This window comes from Ascaphus truei, chromosome 5 (assembly GCF_040206685.1).
Source record: "Ascaphus truei isolate aAscTru1 chromosome 5, aAscTru1.hap1, whole genome shotgun sequence".
Classification (NCBI taxonomy): domain Eukaryota; kingdom Metazoa; phylum Chordata; class Amphibia; order Anura; family Ascaphidae; genus Ascaphus; species Ascaphus truei.
Window position 1 is genome coordinate 98,044,248 of NC_134487.1, and position 24,733 is coordinate 98,068,980.

Genomic DNA, 24,733 nt, shown 5'->3' on the forward strand with positions numbered 1-24,733 from the left:
GTCCAGAGATTAGCCGCGCTACAAAGAGGAGCGCAACCAACACGGTATTGTACATAACTGCTACATCTGTATGTGACTGCCTATGAACTTGCTTTGTCTGCTTATCTGTTCACATATTAAATATCTGGATCTTTTGATTATCAAGTGTTGGCCCCTTTGTTAACCTTGCATAGAGTATTTCCTTTTGTATTAGATTTGCCTCTAAATTGCTCCCTGTGCACCATTTTCCTCTTCTGAGCAAAGCACCTCAACTTTGAAAAGTATTATATACCGGTCATATTTGTAAGCATTCACATACATCATGAATAGCTGCTGTACACCAAATATTGATGCTGCTTTGACCTTGACGCGGATCCCACGGGCAAGGAAACAATGACATCAGCAAGTCACCTAAACACGTTTTGTGCTCTTGCTCTTCACCACAAGACTGGGTACAACAGCGATTGTAGGTGTGTTGACGGCGGGACCAACAGAATACCTAAATGGTGTATTAAATGTTTGTGTGTGTGTATGTATGTGTGAATGTGTGAATGTGTGTGCGCGCACACGCATGCGCTCTTGCTTGTTTTCTTAGGGTGCCCTTTTCTTTTTTCCCCCCTTCATATAACACTGCACATAGGTCCTTAACCAATCTTGAGCAGTGTCTGCACCCCAAGGTCAGGAATGGAACAGAAAGCCCTCCCGTTTCATTCCAATCACATCCAGGGCTGTGAAAGAGCAGTGGGCATGATCACCGCTAGGAACAGGCAAAGAAATAAACAACAAAGGATGTTCACAGAACATCATATGAGCCACTAGTCTGCTGGCCCTTGTGCTCAGTGAATTCCATAAGGCAAACAAAGGGTAAAAAGTAGAACATAGACCGTGTCCCTGGTGTAAAAATCGCTCAAGAAATATAACAAAGAACTTACCTTAAACCTGTTTTGATGGTTATCTGGGGAAGCGTCTTTATCTGGACAGCTACAACAGCTACCCATTGCTTCTTTAGAAGACCATGTGATCACTAGAAATCCAACATAAAAAGAAAAATTGTCCTATGAACTACACATCAACAAAAGCTATAGTTTATTCTTCAGAAAACATTACACCTAGTACAGTGAGAGGGCCCTGAATAGCGCTAGGGGAAAGCAGCAATACGTCTTGGCATTTAAAAAAAATAATATATTTATTTTTATAACATGATTGAAGCAGAGGGCCTCCCGAGCTGAAACCCATTCATTTCAGCTCCGGGGACCCGCTGCTTCCAGAGATACGCACCTCCATAGGGGGAACCTGTATCTCTGCGGAGTTTAAAGCCCCATGTCACGCGGGCCAATAGGAAGCCGCACCGGGTGACGTCATGGCTTACTACTGGCACATATGACGCAGGACATTAAAAGCCACCATTAATTTAAACACGCCGTTGCTCTTCCTGCAGGGATACCGGCGCCACTACGAATGTGCGTATCTCCGGAAGCAGGGGGCCCACGGAGCAGAAATTTATGGGGTTCAGCTCTGGAGACCCAATGCTTAAAACCTGTAATAAAAAAAAAAATTATTTAATTTTTTCCCCCTTTAATCCACAAAGGATCTTCCTCAGGGCAAAGATATTATTATGCTTATTTTAATCAGTTACATTTTGTAATTGCGAGGCATTTCAATGAGATGATCGTATGTCACACAAAAACACATCTTATAAATAAAAATTTGACGTAAAAGCTTTTAGCATCAATTGGGTTTCTGGTTTAATTATGGAATATAAATAAACAAACGCTTCCAGAAAATAGGATATAAAGACGTTATACCCCATTTGTAATATCACCTGACTGTCCTGAAACCAAGCACATTAGTACTTTTTAATAGTACCTTGACCTGAGCTAGCAAGACAATGGTTTAAAATAGTCTAATAAATTATGGTCACTGGATCATTGTTTTACAGTGTTAAAATGGTTATACGTTTGAGCAATCATATTTCCAGGTAACACTTCCTCCTGGTTACCAAATCTGAGAAATGTGGCAAATAATTAATGTAATATAGAGTTTATAATCATCTCCCATTTTCGATCAAATTTGTCAAACTGGTTATCTCCTACTTGTTCGGAAGATATTCTATCGTGATCAGTTTGACCAAGAGGGATTTAATAAGTTCTATGTTAGGTGCTTGTGTATCCAACCACTTGATCATAATGGCTTTTCTGGCGACCGGGAGAATAATCTCTGTTGGGAGAATGACCCCCCAATTTTGGTTGATCTTGATTGTGTATTAGCAAATATCATGAGGAGGGGGTGTCTTACCCAGCTAATTTATACTGTAGCTTCTTTAATGTCTGGTTATACACACTACAAGCTCCACAATGCAAAGCCAACAAGCAACCTCGCACTCATGAGACCTAAAAGGTCAAGGGAGCTGTCTGTGAGTAGGTTTATTGTCTATGCACTTCTTTAACCCAGGCTGTGCTGAGAAGCGATGTAACGCGGCAGGTGTAAGCTTATATGGCGCCCATGTTAAATGGATGAGAAGTAAGGGGCTATTCACTGAGGGCTCATTTGCAGGTCATTTCCCAGCATCCTTGGCTGCAGTGGAAGCACGGTTTGCTAAGTGATAATGGGAAGGACAGGGTTGCAGATCTGTCAGACATGTACCCACAAGTGGCATTTTTATTTACTGTACGTGGAGGGTTTACGTTAAAGAAGCAATACCGCCCATTTTGCATGATGATTTTTAAAACATTTTTAATGGACTTTAAAAGCCTGTTGGTCCTTCATAGCTAATCCAAGCCGTTCTTAAGATACTTACCGTTTCAGTTGCCAGTTTACTTCCTGGATTTTCAACGGGGGCATCCGTCAACCAATGGGAAGCCGCAACGTCATCTGTTCCGGCTTCCTATTGGTCCGCGGGATTTGGCCGGTCATTTTGAGTTCCTGAATCTGAGCAGAAACACTGGCAAGTCAAAACAGCAACTATCTGAAGTATGGAAGGGAAGGGGGGGAGGGGGGGAGGGGTTGGTTTCCCGGGAGCTAAAAATAACAGTTCCGGCGTGGAGAGCTCCCAGTTCAAATTCTGTAACAAAAAAAAATATACAGAATATATATCAGTATCTTGCAGGAAGAAAATAAACGCGTACATTTTTCAGCTTTGAACAAATATTGACTCAAAGTCATAATCATTCAGCTAAACCAGAGGTGGCCAACTCCAGTCCTCAAAAGCCACCAACAGGATATTCCTGCTTCAGCACAGGTGGCTCAGTCTTTAACAATCCTGAAAGCCCGACCTGTTGGTGGCCCATGAGGACTGGCTACTCCCCCCCTTGACTTAACAAAAACCGAAATCAGTAACTTACATAGATCTGGCGATTAATCTTCCCAACCTCTGCTGCAGCATTAGGGCGTCAATCCTGCACCATGATATCATACCGTGTTTTTTCTTAAGCAGCGATTTAACCTTCAAAAGAAAAGAAGTATACATTAGTGTTTGCCAGGCCATCTGATGGTTTGCAATGCACATCACAAACAAGATCTACACAACTACATCTTGGCACAACCATAACCCCCTGCGTGCCCCATGACGTAGTTACGCCATGCGCTCGTTTCCTGTGGAGCGCTGAAAGGTGGAAGACTCATTTTCTTTCCATCATCGGTGACGCCGGGTACATCAGGTGCTGGGGCACACTGATGCCAGGATCCATTCGGCACTCAAAGGGTTAAAGCAACAACCCAGCCCATACTGAAGCCGATTTGGCGACTATTTGGATTTTCTCAACGCGTGCAGAAGACTGCGGTTACTAGGAGGTTAAACCTTGAGAAGCGGGTTACGCATATAGATAAAGAGAGAGAGCGGTGCGGCTCAGGGGGGAAATCGATCCCCTGGTACAGATGCTATTAGACAAAGAAAAAAAAGGGATTGCTGCTTTAAGATATACCATGCTCTGAAACGAAACTTTGCAAACCTCTTTTCCCACCATCCCCCGCCATCCCACACACATTCCCTGGGCTTCAGCTTCTCAGACAATCCCTCAGTGCACAGCACACAAAGCTTTTTAAATGGTTTAGCATATTTTTAAAGGGTAAAATAAATATTTGTTTTAGTAGCAGCTGTAATCATAGTTAACATTTCTTTAACATCTTCAGTGCCAGGTGGGTGACCAAGTCTCTATTTTAGTTGGAAATCCCGGTGACCCGTAAGACGGTGAAGAGCACAATACAATTTTATTGCGGGGGGGGGGGGGGGGGGGAAACCGAACACATTTAGAGACCTTTAATCACCGTTCTGTTTCCACGCTTCCTTCACGAGTGCTGGAACATTATGGCAGCAAAGGGATATACATATATGTGTGCGCACCTGTGAGTGCGCGCGCCCCATGTGCGCCTGCGAGTGTGCGCAAACACACGTGTGTGTGGTGTGTATGTGGTGTGTACACTCAAGAGCCTGCAATCCCAACCATAAAAACAATCAACGGGAAAATATTTTACCACATACACATGAGCAAACGAAGCCTACAGATTGCTGCCTGAACATAGATCTCATGAACGCGACGCTGAGCACACGGAGCTGCCCGTGGAAGAGGCTTCACACTGCTCAGCTCAGCTGCAGGGACAGGCCAACTTACAGCATGCTAATAATATAGGGAAACCTTAGACATGTAACACCCTCTTCCATGTTTACAACGTAGTTCTGTGCACAGTCAGACCCACTGTTCAAAACCACACGATGGATCTAAACCGTAATAAAAGACGTCTCCGTTTTATTTTCATTTGCCTACAATAATGTGATCACAAAGCTCACACGGACAGACAAGGAGTGAGGAAAACGTACTCCGATCTAGCAAACATTATTGTAACCTGTGGTTCGCTTTATTCTGGTGCGAATCTGATTCAAAACAATGGGCGCGTCTCACGCTGGGCATTGTGTATGTTCCGATGCAGCGGGCCATGGAATTGCCGCCTTAACAGATTGGTGTCATACATAAAACGGTCGGTTTGATTACAGCCATAGTCACTTATGCAGTGTGTGACCTTGGGCAAATTATTTTCTTTTCTCTCATGACTCAACTTAACCACCTACAGGGTGTTCACACTAAAAGAGGCCGTGTAGTTACTCGTAGGAGACCAAGGTCTCAGTGTGGACACCCTGTATAACTGGAAACATATGATAATGCTATTCCTCTCTTATAACTTGGCAAGAAACCATTCAATCATTCATACCACAACCATATGGTACTATTCCACTGCAGGGCGGCTACACAAGCACCTCTGAAGCTGAATTACAAAGCAATTTGGATAGGAAAGGCATTGCATCAATAACAGATATTGGTAAGCGAGACTGCCATTTAAAAAAAACAAAAACAAAAAAACTACCCCATACTGGTTACAGGCTGCTTCAATTATGTATCATCTTGTGAAGAGATAGTTTGGTATTTCTATTCTAATGTGGTGGTAATAAATAATGACAAATAAATACAATTGTGATTGCATGCATTACGGGTGGTGCTGGCTTTGCCCAAACTGCTCTTAAACATGTGCACGCACTGTAATAATATTTTATTATTATTACAAACGTATATGTATCTGTACGCGCACTCTCATCTGGCAGCAATGGAGTCAAGAGCAAGATCTCAAGTGTCAAGAACTGTACCGCTGCCACACCTAAATCGGAGCGATTAAGGTGGTTTATAATATAAGATAGCATTGTTTGTACTGAATGCCAACTATGAGTGCCACCTGTCGACATACTACAAAGAAATAAACTCATTGAACTGGTGCCAGATGTTTATGCCAGGGAAGATAACATATTGGCATCCAAATAAAGAGCTTGACAACAAAATGGTTCCTAAAAGTAAAGAACCAAAAGAGAACGAAGGGGACTGGGCAGAGAGCATACAAAAACATATCCACAACCAGCTGGTAAACCTGCCTATTGTGTCATGTTAGTAAATATGTTATACTGCTAAATAAAACTGCTTGGGCAACATGTTTAGGCCAACAAACTTCTAGAAACTAAACTTATTTTCTATGTATTAACAAAAAAAAAAAAAAAAACCTGCGGGGATGGCCAACATACTAAAATGTCACATAATGAAACTGAAGTTGTAAACAAAGTGGGCTTTTTACAAATAAAACACAATTAAGCGTTGCCACTAGATGAGGAGGCATCCATTTAACCAGACTTATTAACCATGTACTGTATCTCTTTCAGTGGCAGATTGTAACGCATTATTAGTCCCTCCAGCACTGAAGCAGGTAACCTTATCAGCAGTGGCTATGTAATCACAGTAGCATTCTCTCCCCCACAGCATATCATTTAACTTGAGCAAATGCAACAAGCAGCTTGCAACGCTATATTTGAAAATCTATTCAATGTGACTTCAGATCATGAAACGAGTGCTAAAATGCGGCATAGGCTACGTCCTTCCTATTGCCTCAGCTGGTCTTGCCATATGTGCAATGTAATGGTCATCATTCCCACATTGTACTGCGCTGTGGAATATGTTGGCGCCACACACATAAGATAATAACATGCTTTCTTTTTACTGAAAATGCAACACTTGTTAAAAAGTGAGGCAAATCCTCGCCCCACACCAAATTCCTTGTGCTTCCTCACACATCAAGAGCTCACCCTGCATTCGTCTCCCAACAGCCCGGGTAACCTTAGCAACACGCGTGCTTTATATGGGCAGCAGGTCTGTCTAAAGAGGTTTCTTGGCAACTGAAATGTCTCCCTCGCTCTCTTTTTTTAAGTGGGAAAAGTCCTTTTCTTTAACTCCCACACTACTTATGTCAAACTTCAAGCAACATTTGTGCAGGGTGGGGAGAGGGGGACAGAAGGTTCACATCAAAGAGGGGAAGGAGAGGGCACTGCTACAAAGAAACCCGGGAATGAGTAACCCGGCCTCAGTCTGCACGACTGCGCTATGACAAGGAGGGAAGGCCTGCAAGGCTGGCAGTCTATCACCGTGCAAATAACCTGCACAAAAGGGGTTATTTGCCAAGGTCTCTAGCAAAAGCCGGGCAAAGGAATTGCACCAGATTCACCAAACTAAAAAAAACAACAACAAAAAAATGGTGTTTCTTTCAAGGAGTTGCTTGCTAAATCTGGTGTGGTTTATTGCACCAGTTTTACCCTTGTTTTGCAGCCGAGAAACTTTAGTAAATAAACTGCATTGGGTTAGGATCACTAGAAGTAGATGCTGAGGCTTTAACATTTGACTTTGCAGAAACAAAAATCCCCACAACTTAAAAAAATAATGATAAATTACCACCGTATTCATGAAGAAATTAGTTATTCCTGAATGGGTTGTTCTATGCAGTTCACAGTCAGACCTGAAAAATGCACTCATTGTGCCAAGCGACGCAGATAATATAAAGAAGAAAACTCATTTCAAATCAGCGCTAGCGACGAAACTGCAGAAGGGCGGAAAGGAGAGGGGTGCGGATATACCCCACTTTTCTATCATAGGGTTATGCAATAGGATTTCTTACAGAAACTCTAGGGCAATAAATTATTTATCCTATGATGCCCAAGACTATAAATTTTATAAAAAACAAAAAAACAAAGAGAGAATGTCCTTCCCCCTGGCACTGGCAATAGGACTTTAGTGAATAGATTCTCTCCCCTCCCCCCCCACCCCCCAACTTAAAAGTTTTTATTGTATTTTTGCATAACATACAAAAGATTCATATCACAGTACAGAAGTGTGCTTTCTTAACATATGTATTTAAATAAAAAGTATATAATAATAAAGATTATACAATGAGGGGTGGGGTAACAATGCATCCAGTATCTTCTAGTATAGGTTAGGACCTCTTACTGTATATCTCCTATTCTGTCCCCTGTATGGTTACCCTTTTGTTTTTTCCTTTTCCCTATTTATCGACTGCTTATTTGACTACAGCTAGACTCCATTTCATAATCCTCATCAACTCCGTCCAGGGAGAACGCATTTTATCCTATTAAAGCTTTATTGGGCTATACTCACCCCAGGGATATGTTTGGGCTAGCCATGGTAGCCATACTTTTAGATATTTAGTACCAGAGTCGTTGACCAAACTTGTCAGCACTTCCATCTGGCAGACAAACCAAATTATGTTCCAAATCCTGGGGATGATTGGGATCTCGATCTGTTTCCATAATGCTGCGATCTCGCACCTAGTTGCTGTTGCAAAATGTGCAATTAATTTACCTTCAGTCCTGGAGATGCCTGGTAATTTTCTGTAAGAGAAACAGCCAGGGGTCTAATGGAATGGTGAGGCCCCAAATCCTCTCTAGCCAATCTCTAATTTTCTCCCAGAATGGGGCAATCTGAGGGTAGGACAATAGCATATGTAACAAGTCAGCTATTTCTCCGCATTGTTTTGGACACAATGGGGAATAACCTGCGACAAGTTTTGATCATTTTAGCGGGGTGAGATACCACCTCATCATATGCGTTCTCCTTTAGCATTGTGCAAGTTGAGCTCTTGCTTACTGCAGTAAAGATCTCCTCCCCTAGATCCGATTCCCATTGAGATATAAAGTTCATTTTCCTGTAGTATTTAGGACTAGAACAGATCACTTCTTTATACATTCGAGAAGTGAGTCCATTAGGATCTGTTTCTAATATACAGAGTTTTTCAAAATTTGTTAATGCGGGCCGGGGGTTGAATTTTTTATAAAATGCTCTTATCTGGAGGTATCTAAAGAATTCAGAGTGTAGCACGTCTTTTTCTGACCTAATTTGTTCAAATGTTTTGATAGTATTTCTCCCCTCTAGATCTAGTAGTCTAATAAAACCCGTTTCCAAATTGTAAAATCTTTTCTATTCAACCCTGGAACAAATTATGGATTATCCCCAAGAGGGGCCATCAAGGATTTCTTACTGGTTAGGCCACATTGATGCTTTGCTTTTTCCCAGTGAATAGATTTTTAGATGAAATTTGTGTTTTTTTATTTTTATTATTACATACCAGTAATTAATGGAGACCAAGGGTAGCCAACTCCAGTTTGTATAGTCACAAACCACAGTACTATATTTGCACTTTAACCACTTTGCTCCTGAAATGCAGTGCAAGCCCCCTGGCTGCAAAAGATTTAACATATAGAACTAGTTATGCATTAAAGGAGTCCCACCTATAGGACTGGAAAACAACTTTTTTCCCGCTCAAAGTCTACATTTTAAATATTTGTTCTATGCACTATGTATTCTCTGCCACTTTTTGGCGTAGGCCTACAAATTAAAAGAATAAAACTAAAACAAACATGAACTGTATTCTACGGTTACTTTTTAATTTTGTGCTGTCTGTAATCTAAAAAAAAGCTTGGAGGCTTGTGCATTAAGATACACGATATGACAGGAACCCCAACCCTCTCTAATAGCGCATCGGAGATCAGATGCATGGCCAATTCTTCTGTAATATGTACAATTTTGAAATGACCTGAAATTTGCAGGGAATCATATAGGGGCCCAGGGAACCATTGTTGAAAAACACTGCTATGGGGTAGCTTAACATTAGAAAGGTGCAGCCCCACTTTCCAAAACATACTAGAGTTACAAAGTAAAAACAAAAATGATATACCAGCTTTTCTTTCATTCCTAAGGCCGCGTTTATAGTGCCGGCGAAGGCAACGATGACGTCACCCGTTGCCGTCACCACTGGCAAAAGTTGAACTTTAGTTTTGAGCGGCGTAGCTGGCGACAAGGCCAGTGACGTCACGAAGGGGGAGGGCAGAGTGCAACAGGCGCTCTGTGATTGGTGTAGAGACAGTCACGTGGCGATTGTCCCTCCCAAAATCAAATTCTACTGACTTCAACATTTTTGGTCGGACTTATTAGAAGCGCATGCGACGGATTCAATGTATTTGTTTTGGCGTGACGTCGCCGGGCACTATAAGCGCAGCCTAAGACTGCGGCCCCACTGACGCTGTGCAAGTACCCGCTCACGCGAGCTTGGCGCTTGAGTAAACAAACAAATTTAACTTTTCAGCGAGCTCAACTTGCCCACAACACCCCCCCGCGCGCGCTTGCGAAATAGCAAGGACACCCGGCGCTCGTGCTTGGAGAGCTGGTGACGTCACTACTCAAGCATCAGCACGGTCAGTGCCAGCGGGGCCGCAGTCTAATACGCTCGTGCTTGTGATGTTTTATTTGAAAATGACTTATTTTTGCAACTAGGCATTTGAGTTCAACATATCACAGAATATACAACCCCTACACAGGTTTGCACTCAACATTTTTGCACTAATCTCTCAAATAGACAAACAAGAGCAGTATTCCATAATGAAAAATTAAAGAGAAAGGCAATTTGTGCATGAAATAAGTGGGACAGGAACATTAACCCCATGTGAGCCACGACGCTCGAGTCCTATACATCGTCCCATGGTGGAAAGCGGAAACACCTTTTGCTTTCAAATATAGCAGTTGTTCTTCATGAGGATGTGGAAGCTCACAGAATAAATCAGGACGTATGACTTAACAGTACAAGAGCATCAGATATCAATTTTAGCCGAATGCAAAATGTTTTACTATGGTTTTTTGTAAGCCTTCCACGGGATTAAAACAATGTAAATACAAATATAGGCCAAGTGTCATCTAAATGTAGCATCGGTGGAACTCGATGGACATGTGTCTTTTTTCAACCTCATCTACTATGTAACTGAATTCTAAACAATCTGTAGGGGGAGGGGGGGCTACAGGCCTTCGACAGAACTGATTATTGCCCACTACTGCAGTTCTGTTAAATACTTGTCTTTTGGCCGCAGTAGGTAAAGCTGTAAACTGAACAAGCTCACATTGGGCATAATTACTGCTGGTTTCACTGCAAGATGGGCATGCAAGCGCTGAAACTAAACACATTGAAATTAGGAAGTGAAAATAAATCGAAATGAGGGGCAGGCCTCAAAGTTTGAGGGTGGAGCTTGGATGCTCTGGTATTAGAACAGTTTGCTTGGAAATTCACCAGTCAGGATATCTCAGTGTCTCTCAGTGTCTCTCAGTGTCTTTCTGTGCCTGCACATTCTCTGTGTCTCTATCGGCGTCTGCCTCTCACAATATCGCCTGCTTTGTCGATGTATCGATGTATCTATGTCTACGCTTATAGTGACGGCGACGGTCGCTGGAAAATCAAATAGAGATGCCTTCCAGCGATAGCAACCAATCCGTCACGTCGCGCTTACTATAAGCGCACGCGACGGCGGCAATGCATTTGTTTTGCCGCGACGTCGCATCGCTGTCACTATAAGCGCAGCCTATTTGGGCCTGTCTCATTGGTCTTTTGCGGTCAAACAAAGCTCCTGTCATGACCTGCTGCTTCTCAGGGTTGCCAAAGCATGTATAGGAATACATTACAATACTGTATTTGCCGTTTACAATAGCAGTTATTCACAACATTAAACTGCGTGTGACATACTGATTGCAAATAGAAATGAAAAAAATTACAAAAAAGGAAAAGCAGCTGTGTAGCAAGGAGGTATGGATTTTAGTGTGTCCATCTGCAGCCGATTATAAAAACATGCAAAAAGTTGGTATTTTTTTCTTTCTCCGCATTACATTACAGTAATTGCAGTATTTGTACAGCTCACCCAACTTTTAATTTAGAGACAAGTGACTTGACATATTCTGTCCTTTTGGAATAATTTGTGCAAAAATGCAAGTTGCAATTCATAAATAAAATGAAAATTATTAGGTCACCATTGTGTGTGAATAAATGAACCCCAGAATAAAAAAAAAAAAAAAAAAAAGGAGCACATTTCTTTGTAACCAAGGCCCGGGGCTCTGTAGTGGATAATGCTCTGCTTCAACAGCGCTTATAGGGCCAGCAACAGCGACGTTGCGTCAAAACAAATGCATTGCCGCCGTCGGGTGCGCTTATAGTAAGCGCGGTGCGACGGCTTGGTTGCAATCGCTGGAAGTTATCTCAATTTGATTTTCCCAGCGACCGCAGCCCGACATTGCGTCGCCATCACTATAAGCGTAGCCTTAGTCTCAAGCAAATCACAATCTTCACATGCGCTTCAGTACCAAAAATATAAGTACGCTGTAAGTTCTTTAAGGCAAACATATACCATGTGGAGATGGAGCACAATATTTAAAGTTCAAATGTAAGTGCATTTGCCATACCTGGGGCAAGTCAATAACTCAGTAACTCGGGCACGATCAGTTTTTAAGATTAGATTAGCTTTTCATGCCAGGGATTTAGGCTCAGAATAAGCGCTGCTGACCGTTATATTTAAAAATGTCTGTCATGTACATTTAACCTATTAAAACATGCCGCTTTGCATAGTTCCCTTTCCTCCTAAGAGGGACTGTCCCCTTTAAGAACAATCTCACTTAAAAACCATTGTACTTGGTATCATAATGCTAGTTCAGGGGTAGAGAACAATATCTTGTAAAGAAGAAGAAAATAGCCCCTATACTCAGAACTCAATATCAAGTATTATGATTAGATTAAAATATAACCTTTATTAGGTAGTAATAATAAAATAATGTTGGACAAAGACACAACATAAATAAGAACAACAAGAGACAGAATAGCAGTAATCTCATTTAGGATTAATCCTAGAATTGCCAAATCCTGATGTAAATACCAAGGGATATTGGTAGTGACTCCTGGCTATAAGAATATAGTATATACTAGTATAGTGTAATACAATGTGTAACCCAGATCAATCCCTAATGGATAGATATTTAGTCACAGAGACGATCTCTGCTCCATATGCATAAGGAGCTTGTTTTAAGAGAACTGAACCCCTCCTATGGGAGGAGAGAATATACAGCCAACGTATTAAAAATGCAAAGATAAGAGCACATAAGGAAACATATTGCTTCCCACTAGTAAATAAATTGGGGTCAGAGTTCTGATATCCAAATAGTGATTTAGTCACAAACTTGCAAACTTAATAGTCATGCAGAGCCAGCTATTAAACTGTGGTTTACGGCTGGTATGTTGTGACAAGAGGGAAAAGGGCACATAGGGAGCATCCGTAATCAGCAGTGTGCGATGTTCAACACATTCTGAATATTGTTAGGTGTATCAAAAATGAAAATACATCTAAGTTATACTTCCCTTGATCTCATATAAAAAGGGGTAGTATGAACTGGTTGCCTTAAGAGTTAACAAGGCAAATTAATAATTGTTGAGTGTAGTAGTTAATATAACCTAAATATCTATTCAGACAAATTACACCACTGTTTGTAAGTGAAGTGGACCCGTTATGAGGGTTATAATGTCTAGTGGTTATAAAATACACACTATATACGTTATCAGTGTCTGTCAGATTAAGTATTGCATAATAGCAGGATGCCCTGCTGGGATATCACAGTGAGGATAAGAAACCGCTTGATGGTGATAGTCCTCCATTGAGGATAGCGTCAATGTTGCAGCCTGAGACTGCTACAGCATGGTATGCTGTTGTAGTATTGGGGCCATAAAACGTAAAGTTCACTAATCCGGTTTGCAACCCGAATACTGTAGGACTGAGTAGGATCGTAAATGCTCTCCCACAGCAGTGACATGGTAATAGCCATATAACTCAGAACTTGGCTAATGTCTATCCAAAATACTGAAATGTTACACTCGCATCAGCGAACTGTAAGCGCCCTCCCCTGTACGGATACACGAGGACGTTGTGTAACAGTGACACGCACCGACGTACGTTTTTCACGTCAGTTGACGCTTTGTCAAGGTTACTGAGTCGCGTATATAGGGGCTCTTTTCTTCTTGTTATTTACACAATTTTGCTCCTAGCACCTTATCTACTACTTTCACTGTAGCAAGAGTACTTGTCCCACCCCCACTTTCCCCACTTCAATAGTTATAGGGTAGGCAACCTGCGGCTCCCAAGCTGCATGCGGCTCTTTCACCACCTACATGTGGCTCTCCTCTGTCACAGGTTGCCTCTCTCCCTCACTGGGCTTCCGATGGCTGCGGGGGAGGGGTCAGGCCTCTTGTTGCTGCAGGTTGAAGACCCCTGTGCTAGTTGAACAGACTTTCTGTACTTACACATTTCTGCATGCAGGAGGAAAAGGTTTGGCTACTGATTAAGGGATGTAACCAGGCTAACCACAAACAAATCATACCAATACCATTTCTGAGGCGCCAAATTAGACGGCAAACTCTTTGAGGTGCACGCAGAGTCAACATATATAGTAGTTATAACGTTTAATTTATAGGAAAATATGCCATGTGTTTCTGCGCTCCTTACCAGCTTTCAGCGTGGCTGTGCAGTGCTTTGTGTAGACGTACGAACTTCATTTCAGTGACTGACCAAACCCTGAACTACACTACAGAAACATAAAAAAAAAATTAAAAAAAAAAAGTATTTTGGTTTTACAAATGCCACTTCAGTGGCACAAAGAATAACAGAATGTATAGAAAACATACATTTTCTTTTGAAGTTATTTACTGGTCTTTCTACCGCTACCCGTACTCAAAATAAATAGCCTTGGTGTTACCAAAAATAAAAAACATTTTTTTATGCAGCAGGAGAAGAGACTCTCTGTGCAATGCTCTAACTCTGGGGTGGCCAACACCAGCCCTCAAGGGCCACCAACAGCTCAGGTTTTCAGGATATCCCTGCTTCAGCACAGGCTGGTCAATCATTGCTGAAGCAGGGATAGCCTTAAAACCTGACCTATTGATTGCCCTTGAGGGCCGGCGTTGGCAACCCCAGCTGCAGCTTATTACAACGGCGTTTCCAAAATGATTAATTGACTAACCCTTTCGCTGCAAGAGGGGCTGGCAAGATCAAGCGCTGCAAAGCATGGCAGGCCCATGGCAGATAAAGGGTTCATCTTTTTGGGGGGGTTGGACAACGGGTAAATGGACACCCAACAATTCATTTGACATTACATCTCTATCGATATGAAACATTAACATGATTTATAGCCTAGATTTAGTGTAAAAACATGCGGTCATTTTTCAAATAATGTTATCCTTTATATCTCAAGCGATGACATGCATTTTATTGCATATCTGTGCACAATGTAACTGGAATGTGTACTTTGAAAATGAGAATATATTATACACCATGTAATAAAAATATAAAAACGTAAAAACATTAACAGTTAAGATCAATATACTGTCACATCCCATAGCCTCTTACACCTCAAAACGATAACTGCACCTCCGACACAAGAAGTGTGGGCTACCAGGGGAAGAGAGGAGTTCAGGTGAAGTCCGTCATCGCTGTATATTTGGGATCACGGTCGTACCTTACACCTGCACGCTCAGTCTGTCCTAATGCAAAACCAGCTGTTCCATCGTTGCTTTTCAGTGTAAGTAATGATGTTTTACAGCACTACCATAGGTGTAGCGACAGCTTGGAGGATCAGTGCACTTTGCCTAGCCTTGACGACAGTAGCAACAGTAACCAGCATGGGCATATGCTACAGGTACCGTTAAGATTAATAGTTCTTTTACAGTGCTCCGATGATAGGAAAAAATAAATTAATAAAGTGTTTGTTGTCCGGGAACTAATTCTCTAAGAAAAATATGAATACAACACTTTTAAAACAAGAAAACTAAATAGCAACTAAGAGTAAGGCTTTTATAAGACAATCCTCAAAGTCAAACTACCAAATAGTTGTCCCTATCTCAAGAAATTCCAAAATAAAAAGAACCAGAAATTCACCATTTGTCACTATTAATGATCTGGTTGTGTTTTAAGATATGGTCAATATAAAAAAATATGTATGGCTCCTTTCAGGTTGCCTCTCGAGTTCAGACTGTACTGCAAATCATCCCTGCATCACTGGGATACCACGGAGACCCACACCATACCTTCCAGTTACGGTTACATGCTTGGGTTGGGATTAAGACGTCAGAAGATCACTGCAGAGTCAGTACTGCAGCTTCTTGGTTTGCATAACATTTCTGCGGTTTTTCATTGCAAGGATGTAACTTGAAGTCATAATTGTACACTATATTAGATGGCCCACAAAACTCACTCATCAGTTCCAGTGCTCAAAAGTGCTTCCACTAATCCTTAATCACTGCTGGCTCTGTAACGCACTGCATTATATTTGTATAAAAAGTAAAACTATCTAACGTTTCCATTATACATTGATATGGAAGGGCACAGATTAGAATTTTAGCAGTAGTTTGTTGCACCTTAAACCACCATTCTGCAAATGGATGCATAGAATACAACACGTTTTAGGCCAGTATAAACCCTTGTCTAACGTAGCCTCTTTGCCCACTATTACCGTGAAACCATCTTGAACTCCGCATTTGATTCAATCTTTCAGAATACACTTTCCATACTGAAAGCATGCTGTCTAACTCATCAATGCAGAGGCCATGCTGTATGACCACCCACTGCACAATAAGCCCAGACCACACAGCTCTGTAGCCGCCCCATTCCATGCTTTCAAGCTGAGGAGACTGGTACTGCATATACAAAGAATGATTTCAGCATGTTTGAGCCAGGACCCTCTCCCCATAGTGTGATGTGTTTTATAAACCTCAACATGCAATTGTCCAACACAGTCATTCTGGCAAGAGGAGAAGATGAAGCCTAGGACTTCCATTTAACACTAGTGCAACGGTATATTAATCTGGGAGGAGTAATTTGTAGGCAGATTCAAATCGATTATTCACATTATCAGAACATATTTCACTACAGCTGATGATTTTCTCTTCAAAGCAAAAAAAGGCTACCCATCCTAAAGAACACAACACAAGAACACACGAACACACGAACACACGAACACACGAACACACGAACACACGAACACACGAACACACGAACACACGAACGTTGGTCCCACCCTTTTTTGGGGGGGGAGGGGGAGGGTGGGGAAGAAACCATAAATAAATGAACACCATCAATCTGTGCTTTTATAAAACAGACCGAATACTTCCCCTTATACCATATCTAATTAATGGGTGAAACCTGTCAGTCAAGGTACAAAGTAAACTATGAAAATATTTGTATGTCACCATTTTCTTCTGTACATTTAAACTCCCTTCAATCCCTGTGTTGTGCGGGGACGTTTATATTGAACTGTCTTGGTACCAAAGTCACAGAACAGCAATCTCTTCAGAAAAGGATCTTTTCTACCTTTTATTATTGTAATATCTGCCCACAGAGAGCAATGGAAACGCACAATTATTATAAAGACCATTCGTTTCCCTAACCAAGAGTTGTTCACATGCTACACAACCCAATACCAAGGCATCTGGTCCAAGTGTGACAAAAACAAACAGATACCAACGGCTAGCTGAAGGGGCTGGATAGGTTACAGAAGGTGCTGGGTTAATAATATCAGTGACAGCCCTGCTCTGCTCAGAAATGAAGACAACATTTATCAGTGTTACATTTGAATGCAAGATTATGTTGTATTCAAGCAGCCACTGGCTCGCTCTGGGGCATGCTTTTGTGTGGTTACTTTGGCCACAGCAACAAGGGAAATTCAAAATTCAACACTTTTTTCACTGCCATTTTACATTTCGATATTGAGACAAGTAGGGATAGTGGCCATGAGACTCCACCGCATTTACAGAGAGCATACCTTAGGCTGCTGGTTAAGCGAGGAACACACAAACCGTTAAAAGAAGAGTTAAAGACTGCTCTCCTAAACAGAACTGCTGTAATATCAGAGCAGTCACCTCTATCCTGCCGCAGCTCCTATGATTTTTTATTATGACTTTTACCTGCGCATGTATATTCGTGTTTATAACATGACAACATGTGCAGCACTTTACAAAATAAATATTAGAATACAAGGAAGTATAATACATTAAGTTCAACATAAAATAGGAAAAGGTATGCCTGACCCGGAGAGCTTACAATCTAAGCAGTACCGTGTGTATGGAAACATTCCAGATATAGTTAGATTTAATTCCTATAGAAGAGTGCATTTTGGGGAATATACAGTGTGTGGGGGCATGTAAAGCAGCCTCTGTTGTCCTCTGTTATTGTCTATTACAAGTATTGCTTAACGAGGTTTATGGGAGTTTCAATATAGCAATGATTCCAACAGGGGGCTCGGGAACCCCCAGGAGTTCAACAATAAAACTTTTTTTTTTTTTTTAAAGGAGCCTCGAGGCTGGTGCAGGACCACTGATCCGCTGCTCACCCCAAGGTAGGTGCGTGTAGGGGGTGGTCTTACGTTCTCTGGAGCGGCACCCCATTTCCTGCAGTGTCACATGGGGCCCGCTGCCAGCATGCTGCCTTGGGCTGCACAAGAGGTAAGGCCAGCCCAGACTGGAGGGGGGGAGGGAGGGTGTACAGCTGCCAATGACAGCAGGAGCTTCCGAAGATGCCCTCCACAAAGCATTGCATCCACAGCAGCAAGGCATTGTGGGCTGTGATTGTGGCAGCTATATCACCCATGCTGTCTGCAAAAACAGAGGTGCACTTTGGGGCCTTATTAAGCGGATATTCCCCCCCCCCCCCCCCAAGACACTATACTGCCTGACATCGGTCAAACAGTTTTGTAAGCAAGTGTCTGAGTGGATAATACGATTTATTAAGGTGTTTGCAGAACATATTTTCTAGCAATGTAGAAACGATTGGGTACAATTGCAATGTAGCAATAGCACCCAACATTATTTATTTTTTTAAAACCACTTCATCTGCCATGGTGCTTTTAACTGCAGAAGCTGGCTGTGAAGACACCAAGATGTCAATATGTTTTATGTCTTCAGAAATCTGGACCTGAAAGCCAGACTCTAAGGAGGCACCATTGCAAACACCATAGGACTTGTGATCTAAACCGCTTTCGCTGGAACTGCATGAGTCACTGGGGAAAAAATGATGACAACTCCAATGACAGCAGTCCAAGCACACAAATTATCAAAGCACACAAATTGTCAGCACATATAAAGCACCAATGCCCCCTTATTTTAAATTTTCTGTATTTTATTATTGTTGGGGGAGAAAGCTTACCTGTCACAGGACATATTAACCAGTTCCGAAGATTGTTACATTTCTGTAATTTAGGTTTGCGATAATGTGTATAAAAAAAGGGGGGGAGGGGGGAAGACAGCTAAAGACGACATTTAATCTGGTGACAGCTTTGTTCTGCTAAATATGAAAGACTTCAAACCAAGACTATTGCAAGGAAAAGACTGATGCAGAGGCAGGGGGGGAGGGGGGGAGAAAATCATTTATAGCCATCGAATGAAAACAAAAAAAATCCAGAATAATGGGATTTGTTCCTTAAAGTTCCTTTACAGAGATGACTAAACGCAGAGTTCTCTAGGAAATGCATAATGGAGTATTTCACAACCGTAGCTAATTAGGACTGTACACGCCTCTCCGTGCATAATCAAGATGAGAACTCGAAGGGCAATTTAAAAAGAACACGATTCGTAAAGGAGAGAGAAAAGTTGATAAGAGCATCAAATGCCAAATGTCTCACTTCACCCCCACTCTAATCAATTAATCCGACACTGCTAAACGGCTGCCTTGCCTCTGAAGGCTCACTCAACCCAGCGTTTATGTTTATTCCTAGAACTCACAGCAAAAAGGTCAAGAGAGCCATCGGCTGCTGGCAGTTACACGTTCTGAATTGTTCCAGCGCTACTGGGCCAAAACACATTTGGCGCGCAGCGAGTCTAAGGCCCGAGTGTTTCAATAAGCCCAGAAGAGACAGAGTCTCACTTATCCCTGGCCGTTGGGGAAGGTTTCACATCTCGCAGTACATGAAAAGCTTGCATTCTTTGCAGCCCCTGGGATATATCCAAACCCTGACATTTTGAACAAGCTGTGCGTGTTACAGATGGAAGGGGCAGGTACGAGGCCCGGTTTCACCTATCAGCCTCCCGAGATCAACGCTGACCTGCATGGCTGCTTTCAAGATAAATATACAGCTGACAAGACCTGAAAAGCTGTGAGGTAATGTGAATAAATATAGGGAAGACACAACATAGGTTTCCCTTTGATTGAGCCAATGCATTTATCTATGGAGATTACCTATAATATCCCAGTTGTAACGTGAAAAATAAGGCATGAGCAAGCTTTCTTTTGGTTTTTAAAACTACGAACAATGAAATAATTTGTATTTTTACGACACAAAGATCAGCGAAGTAAATTGTTCTGGCAAACAGGTAAGATACACAGGAATTTATGTAAAAATTTAAAATAACACTATACATATTTTGATTAGATGATTGAAAAAAAAAAAAAAAAAAAAAAAACACAAGTGGGATGAACATTTTGACAGTAACACAACAAATAACCTCCTTTTTGCATTTTATTCAGAGGCATTTTTCCTGTCTCAACCCTGCCACCGTGGGCAAGATGATCCGCAGCTGGAATTTGAGCCGAAGGCTGCCAGAGAACACAGGAAAAATAAAACAGAAAAAAAACCACCTCTCTCAATCCCAACTATTACGACTGCTACCAAGAGAACTCAACTCGTGCTGGGAGAAGTTGCCACAACGCATGGAGCCTTAGCAGGGTCGGTTCACCTCTAATGCTGGAGGGGAATGCAATTCCACAGCCAAAAACTGTTTGGTAACTAAACTATTTACATGCATGTCTGCAAATTAAAATAGAAAAACGTGATCAGCTGTGTTTCTAAAAGCATGCAAAGTCTAATTCACTTGTGTTTTGCCGAAATTCTGTTTCTTCTTTCTGATCTCCTCATTTTGTTGTGAAATCAAATCTTTCATCTAACAATATAAAATATTTAAAATATATATTTTTTTTTGTAAAAAAAAAGTGTTCATGAAAGCAAACCTTTTGAAAATAAAAAAAACGTCAAAAAGAAGCCCTCTCAACAACCACACTATTTTACATTTTTATACTTTCTAACACATCATTTACAATAAAAAGCATTCGCTTTTGTGAGCTAAAACAGCAGAAATGTTATACACATCAGATTAAATAAACAATGAGAGATATTGTGCATACTATGCCACTCCAGGAGTATTTGCTCATATGCCGAGGAGTAGGACACTCATTACCTGTGCATTTGTGTGTGCATGTTTGTCTTTATATGTAATGATCAAATCTCTGTACCCCCCATTGTACCGCACTGCACAACATGCTGGCGCTTTACAAATAAACGATGGCAATAATATGAATGGAAGACAATATACTTTACTAAGTGGGCCTGCCCCTTAAAAGAAACCTCCCAGAATGCTTAACTGATGCACTGCCTGCCCCTCTGGCAGGACTAATCCTGGGAGGGCGTGCTGGCTGACCCCAAGGAATGCTCCTAGTGTTCCCGCAGCTCCTCTCCACTTAACAGGACAGATTTATGTCCTCACGTTTATGTTAACATCCAACTCAAATCACATTAGGCTTAAAACGCAAGGCATTTGTTTGGTCTCCAGTGCTACACACAAACCTTGCATCGCTCTGGACAGCCATACAGTATAAATTACTACATGTCGGAGAGGACTGAAAACAATCCAAACTATATTTTCCATGAGGCTGGCATCCCAGACGTACCTCCACAATCCGTGAAGACCAACTACAGTACAGGAAGGCTACAAACAGGACAGGCTTTTAAGGCATCTTCGCACAAGAGATTTGTCGATATACGCTTGATTATCAGCGTATGGTTTGGGAATACCTGGCCTCTCTGTGGCGCGCTTAACCTTTAACCTATTCAGTTGTGGTAACAATAAAGCAACCAAGGGGTTAATTTTCATTAAAAAAAATACCTTTTTTTCTCTGTCTCCTGTGAGGATAACTGGGTCAATATGGTAACTGCATTAATATGCCAATAAAACAAATGACGATGCGTTTATAATTGAAATGACAGTATACAAACGTACCAGAAATGTGACCTGATCTCCAGGGTATCTTCAAAAGGCAATCATACAAATTCTTGAGCCCTCTCTGACTGGCAGAGGTGAAAAGAGGGTCACTATATTACTTAAAGAGTCCCCATAATGCAAGACTAAAAATCTGGTGCAATTCACAAGGATAGAAAAATATATAGATTTGTGGCAAGCCGAAATACAGAATTGTAACACTAAATGACAGGGTATGTGGGTTACATGCATCAGATATTTGTGTCCCTCTCAAAGTTAGAATTAGCCCTGTCAAGACATATCCAAGCATACATTAAAAGCATACAAATGCAACGACGAGGGTAGCATTATTCTAGGGCTTATAGTAGGGGTGCACAAACTTCTGGCACTGCGCCCCCCTGCCAGCACTCATCCCGTATTCGCGACCCACTTTACCATGTTGCCATGGAGACGTGCCAGATGGCGGCTGAATCGCGGTAAGTTGATGTTGCAGAGGCCTCACGTGATCCCCCGGCATTTAATTTTAATGCCTTGGGGAAGAGCGCGGGCCCTCCAACTGCCTGTGCCCCCCCCGAAAAATCTTGCGCCTCCACCCCCCCGCCCCCCTGGCTTATAGGGAGCGGCGTGAATGAGGGTATTTTATATTCTTTATAAAAATGTACTATTGTACTATTTGTACTATAAAATATATACAAAATGTACTATTTGTCATTTTAACTCTATGCCCAGGACATACATGAAAACGAGAGGTAACTCTCAATGTATTACTTTCTGGTAAAACATTTTATAAATAAACAAATAAAAATTATTCATTCAGGTTTAAAATCATTCTCTCCCAGCTGTAAATGTCACGAAAGATTGATGAGTGGGAAATAAGACACACCTTCAAAAAGGTTGTCACAGGGGCAAAGGGTTTGAGCATAAAAACAATGTATTGCAGTATCAAAAGCAGAATTCAACAAAGGGGGGTGTAATATCAATAACACGCGAGTTCTATCACAACTTCATGACCTTTGAAGGGATCCAATATTGTTAGTTGGTAACATAGGTTCTGTTTCATTATTTTATTAAACACGTGTCATTCCTTTTCTGTAAACAAGCACTGTACCACTTTCTTATATTAAATCCAAAACGTAATAATAAGTACGGTCTTTGGGCTGTAACTGAACAGTACCTTTTTTTGAAGGAATTAATCACATTTTCTGACACTGTTACATTCGGTTTGTGTGTTAATTACATCGTTTTTCTAGTAGACATGGGACCAAGGACTCCTGAGGGAAAAGCCTTAAATTATTCTTGGTGGTGGAAGCATAATTCAGGTGTAGTGTGATGGTTATTATGGAGATATTGCTCATTTTTAGTGCCCTGCGGGGAGGTGAGTCAGCTGGATGTTTTAACCCCTGTCACATGTACAGTCACGTGCACATACTTGGGGGGATTTAACTAATTTTTCTCCTGTGTCAAATGCCGATGGGGGAAAACAGAAATTAATGCACTAGAATAAGTGAACACTTTACTTTAGGGAGATTAAGGCTAAGGCCTCGCTCAGACAGGCCGCGTTGCGACGTGCACGCGCTTACGTGCGCGCCCAAGTCCGTCGCAAATTCGGGTTGTTCGGTGGGAGTTTTCAACATGAAAACTCCACCGGCGGCAAAGAGCAGCGTTGACGTTGCAACATTTTGCCGCCACAACCGGAATTGAAATTTGGGGCTACAGTCGCGTGACGTGAGCTGGTTCAGCCAATAAAGGCGAACCAGCTCCGTGACGTGTTCATTACGCCCCCCGCCACTCCCTCAAACGCTGCGACCCAACTCCTGCAGTTTGAGCAGAGATCGCTGGGCTGCAGGAGCGTGCGGCGGAGGCCTAAGGCAACGCTTATCGTGCCGGCGACGTCAGGCTATGGTCGCTGGAAAAATCAAAATCGAGATGACATCCAGCGATTGCGACCAAGCCGTCGCTCGGCCCGTAAGCGCACGCGACGGCGGCAATGCGTTTGCTTTGACGCGACGTTGCGTCACTCTCGCCGGCACTATAAGCGCAGCCTAAGGAAGCCAATTACAAGGAGTTAAAAAAAAAAAAAAAAAAGGAATTGAAATAACTTTTTGCCCACTACATGGAACTGCCTGCCACTATAAAAACTTCTTCACAAATCAGCCCTGATACAATGCAGCCAGGCAAATGTGCTGCGTACCTGCAAGAGCCAGGCATTCCACAGCTCCACGTGTACATTGTGCCCAATTAAATGTAATTAAGGCCAATTTTCATACATTAGCGTTAAACAGGAATATGATAAAAAAAATTTAGAAAAATCTGTCCTATTTGTGCCGCTGGGGAAACACTAGGCTGAACCACACTGATTTATTCTTTTTTTTTGTAAACTACAGGCTTTCAAAATAGGCATTGCCCAACATAATTATTAACCCCTTAAGTGTCCAAAAGATAGCTATGAACATTGCACCCCTCCCAAAAAAAAAAATAAGTACTTGGTGGGATTACATACCTCCCAACATAACCTTAAAGACTTGCCAGTATACCTTATACCTTAGAAAGCCCCCAGGATTCCTTCACAAGTTCTGAGTAAAATGGAAGACAGACGGCATCATTCACGCTGCAGCAAAGCATGTACAAAGTGTTTGTTGATGCTAATAAACAAACGTGAAAACTTTGGAGCTGGGTATGAAAGACATGTACTGTGTGGCCAGTCTGGCTTAACTCTGACATTATCTGAAATCTTTTTCTTTTTTTTTAAAGAGAGCCCCCCTGTTACTGAGCTGACAGCCTGAAAAACACAGTACTATGAAGTCTTTTTTTTTTAAACTGAAGAATGGTTCTTTACCAGTGTGGGCCTTTGGAAGAAAAGTGCAACTGAAAAATCCTGCTCTAAAAGGCTATAAGTGAGACTGTTTGGTTGCAAAGTCATGCAGTGCTTATAATATTGTGTTAGTTTATAGTTGACGCCACAATCTCGCGTTTATTCTGTGTGAAACAACCCGCCCAGGGGGCAGGAAACCTTGTTTTATGAGGAGATTAGGGGCTTGGTCCATCGGCACAGATATCAAGTCGTGGACAA

General features: G+C 41.8%; 1 protein-coding gene across 4 annotated transcripts in view; it reads right to left on the reverse strand.

The window, feature by feature from the left end:
- Positions 1 to 24,733, reverse strand: part of FRS2 (fibroblast growth factor receptor substrate 2) — a 58,077-nt gene that overhangs the window by 18,241 nt on the left and 15,103 nt on the right. For all 4 annotated transcript variants that reach the window (XM_075600275.1, XM_075600274.1, XM_075600276.1 and 1 more), the window contains 3 exons: positions 3,321 to 3,421; positions 2,777 to 3,040; positions 912 to 1,003 (listed from right to left, as the gene is read on the reverse strand). In XM_075600275.1, the coding sequence (XP_075456390.1) occupies positions 912 to 977 (66 nt within the window). In that variant the 5' untranslated portion in view covers positions 978 to 1,003; positions 2,777 to 3,040; positions 3,321 to 3,421. The remainder of the gene's footprint in view (positions 1 to 911; positions 1,004 to 2,776; positions 3,041 to 3,320; positions 3,422 to 24,733) is intronic.